The 6,000-nt window shown below is 39.5% G+C and overlaps 1 protein-coding gene across 1 annotated transcript in view; it reads left to right on the forward strand.

Annotated features, from left to right (window-relative positions):
• The window catches only part of B4galt6 (beta-1,4-galactosyltransferase 6), a 57,544-nt gene that overhangs the window by 23,066 nt on the left and 28,478 nt on the right, over positions 1–6,000 (forward strand). The window contains exon 3 of the mRNA XM_015482455.2: positions 624–737. Coding sequence (XP_015337941.1) covers positions 624–737 — 114 coding nt within the window. The remainder of the gene's footprint in view (positions 1–623; positions 738–6,000) is intronic.

Here is a 6,000-nt window from a genome sequence, read left to right on the forward strand (position 1 = left end):
AGCTAGTACATGTTAGAGCAAGAGTTTGAACACAAGGATTTGAACTTGGTGCTCGGAACCACTGCCCTATGTACAGCATAACTTGCTGACTCTAAGGAGAATGGACCAAACTGTAATAATAGCCTCAGGGCTCCCTAGGAGCTGATGCGGGAAGGCTGAGAATGACTTAAAGGTGTAGAGTAGGCTGTGTTAGAGAAGTAAGTTGAGTGGGTGAATCTTTCTTTCTTACTGTGAGGTGTTAAGAAAACATTAGTCCCACCCCTCTGTTCTTTGGATGCTAGTAGCAGTGTGCTGGGTTGAATGTGGCTGTGAGATAGTGGACAGAATTCCCTGGTGCATCTCTGTACTCCCTTTAGATCCGGCCCAGCCAATGGGTTGCAAATGGTACTGCTGTTTGTGTGAAAGGATGGGGCCAAGCTGCTTTCTAGGCGTCTCTTGGGAAATCTTGACGAGTGTCTGTTCCATCAGCAATTTGCTTTTCTCTAGTTCTTTCTAGATAATTGCTTTAAAGTACTTCTGTGGATTACCTATTGTAGTCATCCCATTGACAGTGACATTTTATACTAGAAGCAAAGCAGAAGGCAATTTTTTTTTTGGTTATAACTTTCTTCTCTCTCTCCAAGATTATCCTGAAGGCAATAATTCAAGTGACTATCTTGTTCAAACAACAACGTATCTCCCGGAAAACTTCACATATTCACCATTTCTTCCCTGCCCAGAAAAACTGCCTTACATGCGTAAGTGTGAGCTAATTTTGACTTATCTGTTTACTTGTGTTATTACAAAAAGAAAAAAGCCACATGATTTGAGCACATTACAACTGTGGGTGATAATGTTCATATTATGCAGCATGTAATTTTTTTTTTTTTTGCAAGGGAGAGCAACTTTTTGGATGGTAGTGATTGAAAAATGGAAGAAAAATAACAAAAGAGAAAATGACGAATACCCATATTCCTACCATCCATATTTAAAAACTATAATTTGGCTTGCTTACTTCTAAAAGCTTTTGTGAGAGTAATGTGTAGTCTCAGTTTCCTATTGGATATATTAGAACATTACAGATTAAGCTAAAGTCCTTTTGGAACACCATTCTGATGTTTTTCCATCTTCTCCCTCAGAAGGCACCTCACTTCTTTTGTGTGTATTCCTGTAGGCTCTTCAAAAATTTTTAAAACTTAGGTAGATGCTAGATACATGAAAAATATTCAGTTTCTAAAGTTTTAATAATTTATAAAAATGGTCTTATAAATTATATTTGACTCTGACTTGCTTTTTTTAGTTACTTTTTTTGAGAACTATCCATGTTGTTACATATAGATATAATGTATTTCTCTTAATTGCTTAACTGTTGAAGAGTATGTTTTTGTATAAATGTACCATATTTAATTTACCTGTTTACCAGCTAATACACATTTAGGTTGTTTTCATGTTTTTGGTATTACAAAGTAGTATAATAATAATGAATAAAATATAGATCTGTGCGTGGTTCCGATTTTCCTGTGCATGTATATATATATGCATTCGTGCTTGAGGTGGAATTACTGGCTCTGCTGGCTTGATTTTTCCATATTTTTTCAAATTGTTCTAAGCAGCTATACCATATTTCCATAAATGTACCAATTTGATATTGATGGACTTTTTAATTTTTGCTAACCTGATAGATTAACAAATGTCTTAGTTTTTACTTTCATTATTACTAGTAGGCTTAAGTAAATTTTTATATTTGTTTTTGAATTTTTCTCCCATGTGACTTGCTTGGGCTTTATTGGTTCCTTGTTGGTTATTAGGTATTTGTATTGATTTGGAGGATTCTTTATATTCCTGCCGTGATCTGTTGTCTTCTCTGTGTGTTGAAGTATCTTTTTTTTTTCAGACCTGGACTTGTCTTTTCTTTTTGTTAATGGAGTCTTTTATTTTATAAATGTTTAAAATTATGATTTTCAAGTGTGTCAGTCACTGCAATGTTTTTGGCTTTTTCTTATTCCAAGGCTATACAAATACCTTTATCCCCTCCTAATAATTTTAATATTTTGTTGTTAACTTCTGCATATAATATGTGGTAGTGACCCAGATATTGTATACTTTAAACTTATATTTTTTCAAAATTAAGAGGAAAGTGATTGGATGTGGTGGCACACTCCTGCAATCCCAGTGCCATAGGAGGCCAAAGCAGGAGGATCATAAGTTCAAGGCCAGCCTAAAAAAAAAGATTAAAAAAAAAAAAAAAAGATTTACCTTTCTATGTCATCTAAGACCATGATTTTCCAACTGGAGGTTATCTCAGAATCACCTTAATGATCTTGTAAAAGTGCCAGATTGAATTTCAGTTTCAGTAGGTCCAAGGTGGTGCTGAGAATTTTCATTCTAACATATTTAATGCTGATGATCCCTGAGCCACACTTTGACTGCCCTGCCACCACCTCATCTAAGGTAGTGACTCTCATTTCTGGCTACCTGATAGAATTGCCTGGGGAGCTTTTACTATTCGTGGGCCCAACCTGTAAATTCCTGATTTTGTTGATCTAACCTGAGGCCTAGGCACTTGTTGAAAAGAACAAATACTTGAGTGATTCTGACCTTGCTGTCTCTGCTGACAAGAGATTTTTGTGGCCATATGTTTTTCATAACTTTGTTATTACAGCCTTGTTTTCCTAAAAAAAATGAGTGTTTCTGTCTGCAGTACTGAAACCACTGGGTAATGTTCTGTTGAAATATTGATTACAGTAATTTCTTCTTCATAATATGCATATTCAGGGATTTATGGTTTTAGGAAATCTTTCTGTCTTTGGTTTAGTTACCATTTTCTTAATTAGTGCTTTATGAGTACTAATTAAACATCTGTAAAGTGTCTGCCTGCCAGCCCCCTGGTGCTAGCATTCCACTCTTCCAGTCCTGCAGCTAACTGTAAGTACCTCTGCCCTGGAGCTCCAGGGATTGCTTCATGGCTGCTGTGGCTGCCTTTCTGCCCACTTGGTGCTGTAACTGCTTTCTTCTGCCGTCCTTAACGTCTTGCATTCTTTCACAAGGAAGATCACACTGGTTTGGCAGCCACTTTTTCAAGGCAGGCTTTCTTTCAGGCTACTAGCTTTGGGTCCAACACCAATCAATCTCATGTCCAGGTAGTAGTGGCCAGGGGACTGGGTTATTTGGTAGAAAATAAGTCAATACATAGGTAACACTTGAGAAAAGGGACCATGGGTACAACCAGCATAGTGAGGATTCTGCCAAAAATTTTTTGCATAAGCCACCTAGCAGAGAGAGCCCCTTCACTGGTCATGTGACCTGTGCAAAGGGGAGCCTCTGTTTTTACCTATCTGTAAAGTCTGAGATTATAATGCCATCTTTAGAGTGTTTGGATAAAGTGAAGCACAGTACCTGAAGCTTGGGTGACGTTCATTTAATAATCCCTTTTCCTTCTTCTTTGAATGATGGACCTAGATTTTACGATGAAAGGAATTGGAAACCAAGGAGAAATGTGTGGACTTGTTTTACAGTTAACTGAGCATCCTTAGTATTTTCCTTAATTAACAGGATATTTCCCATTGATAATAGAAAACATAACAAAAGACCTAATGTAAAATGTTGTATCACACACAATAACTGAATGTAATACCTTCTCAAATAGGAGAGGGAATTTATGTAAAGAATGAGATCCAGTTGGATGAAAACCATTCAAGTATGAGTGATATTTAATTTACATATAATTACCAAAAGGGAAGTTAACTTAAAGTGCTTGAGGATCTAGCTGTCAATCCTTCATGATTTTTCTGTGTAGCATTGGGACTACCAGCACTGGTTTTCCATTCAGTTTGAGTTTTTCAAATTGAAATTAAGAATAAAAGCTTTTCATGGATTTCAGCCGTTTGATATTTAGTATTAGTTACACTGTGAAATCTATTTTAATGTGTATTACTTATATGAAGAGTATGAGTGAATACTTCATTAACTATTATCATTTGCAGATTCTCTAGAGGGAAAATCCACTTTCAGCTTTATTGACTGTATGTAAGACTGTTCCAACCAAGTAAAATAGAAATTTCATCCTATTTAGAGCAAAAAACATTAAGTGCTTTGCAAGGAAGTTTGAGTTTGATTTGTCTGGGTAAGGTAGAAATAGATGGTGTAAGCTGTATGCTCTGCATTAAAATATATAGACTTACCTTACGTTTTCCTATCTTCTAATTCTTATTCAAACAAATTACATTTGCAGTGACATTTATATATGCTGTTCCTGCTGTTTGTGCAATAGTTGCCTTTATGGTTTAACCTGATAGTTCCTGTAGTTGCTTAGCTTCTGTATATAACAAAAGGTACAAGGGCTTTTTAAGGTGAATTTAAATAATTCAAATGCAAATCATCAAAGAGGGGAAAAATGGGCAAACTTCAGAAAATTCAACTACTGCTTCATATGACAAGCCATCATGCGTATGCTTATTGTAAAAAGACAGATGTGAGCCATTTTAGAGTAAAGAAACGATGGCTGAACAGCAGCTGCCTAGCCGTTCTGGGTATTCACAGGGGCAGGCAGAGGAGAAACAAAGCCGGGTAGGATCCTCAGGGTGCTGGCTAGAAACAGGCAACACACTGAGAAGGGCAGCTGCCACTAGGAAGGTAATAGATGAGGCTCAGGGAAGACAGCAGTAAGAGAGGGACTCTGGAGGTGGGTCTTCAAGATAGCTCAGTGGGTAGCTGTGAAGGCCATCAGCACCTGAGGGGGCTATGTGTGTTCCTGCCACAGAGTGTGCTGCAGCTGGAGGGGGGCGTGTAAGTGGGGTGTGCAGGAGGCCACACTGCTCAGGGAAGTGCAATGCCCTGTGCAAAGCACTGTGTAAAGGCATCCCTCGGTGTCTGTGAGTTGGGCTTCATGGGGAGCAGATCCCTGAGCTGGTATGCAGGGTTGATTTATGAGCCTGTGTGCATTTCTCTCAGATGAGAGCACACAGTTTTCAAAGGGTCTGGGGCAAAAAGGGTGGAACAAAACTCAAAGCAAAAACACTGTTGTAGGGGAATGGAAAACCATCAAAGGCTTTAGGCACATGAAGATGGACTAGGAATGTGCTTCAGAAAGATGATTCAGATGAGAGCTGAACAGTGGATGAGTGTGGGGAAATTCTGGAATCAGGGACACCAGTGAGGAACTTCCTGCAGAGGTTAGAGAGAAAAGGACAAGGGCGTGAGCTAAGGCTGTGGTGTTGGAGAGGAAGAGGCACAAGAAAGGAGCTTCAGGGTGCCCAGGGCTAGATGTCAACACTGACTGGGGGACTGGGGTTGATTTCTGCTTCCTGACTTGGTGATGGTTAACTGAAAGAAGCAGCCCAGGGTAAACATCACAGGAATAGAATGAGGAAGTTAATGAGTTTGGTTGGGCATGTTTTGTTTGAAGTTCAGGAAAATTAACTTAGGGTCTGAATTTCATGGGCGAGATCTGGACTGCAGACAAGAGGAAGTGCAACTGGAAGAAGGCAAAGAGCGGGGCCCTAGGAGGAACAGCACTCCTGGGGCCGAGTCCTGTTCAGAAGAGGAAACCATCAAGACAGAGGGAAGTCAGAGGACAGTGTCCCAGGAGCCACTGAGAAAAGCATTTCAAGGAGAGATTGTTTCTTCTTCAAAGAAGCAGGTAGAATGAGCAACTGTGGAAAGGCAAGTAGGAAGTTAATGCAAGCAATTTTGTTTAGTCCACTGGGGTAAAAAGTCAAGTATATAGTCCTGAAAAATGATCAGATGTATGTAACAACTAGTTGAAAAAAAAGTTTGGTAGGAAAGGGAATGAGGGTAAGGCACCTGGGAGGTGGGGCTCAGGGAAGGTCTCTTTCAGGAAGAGGTAGAGGAGCTTGGGTTGTAGGCTTTATGTAGAGAAAGGATTGGGAGAAGAGGGTTGAGAAGGATAAGGGAGAATGGCAGATGGGGAGTCCCTAGAGAATGTGAAAGGAAAACAGAAGCTCCCTGAGGGTGAAGCTTTCACTATGGGAGGAGGTGGGAGCCCCCCCCCCCTAGGCCACA

The sequence above is a fragment of the Marmota marmota genome, unplaced genomic scaffold, assembly GCF_001458135.2.
Source record: "Marmota marmota marmota unplaced genomic scaffold, marMar, whole genome shotgun sequence".
NCBI lineage: Eukaryota > Metazoa > Chordata > Mammalia > Rodentia > Sciuridae > Marmota > Marmota marmota.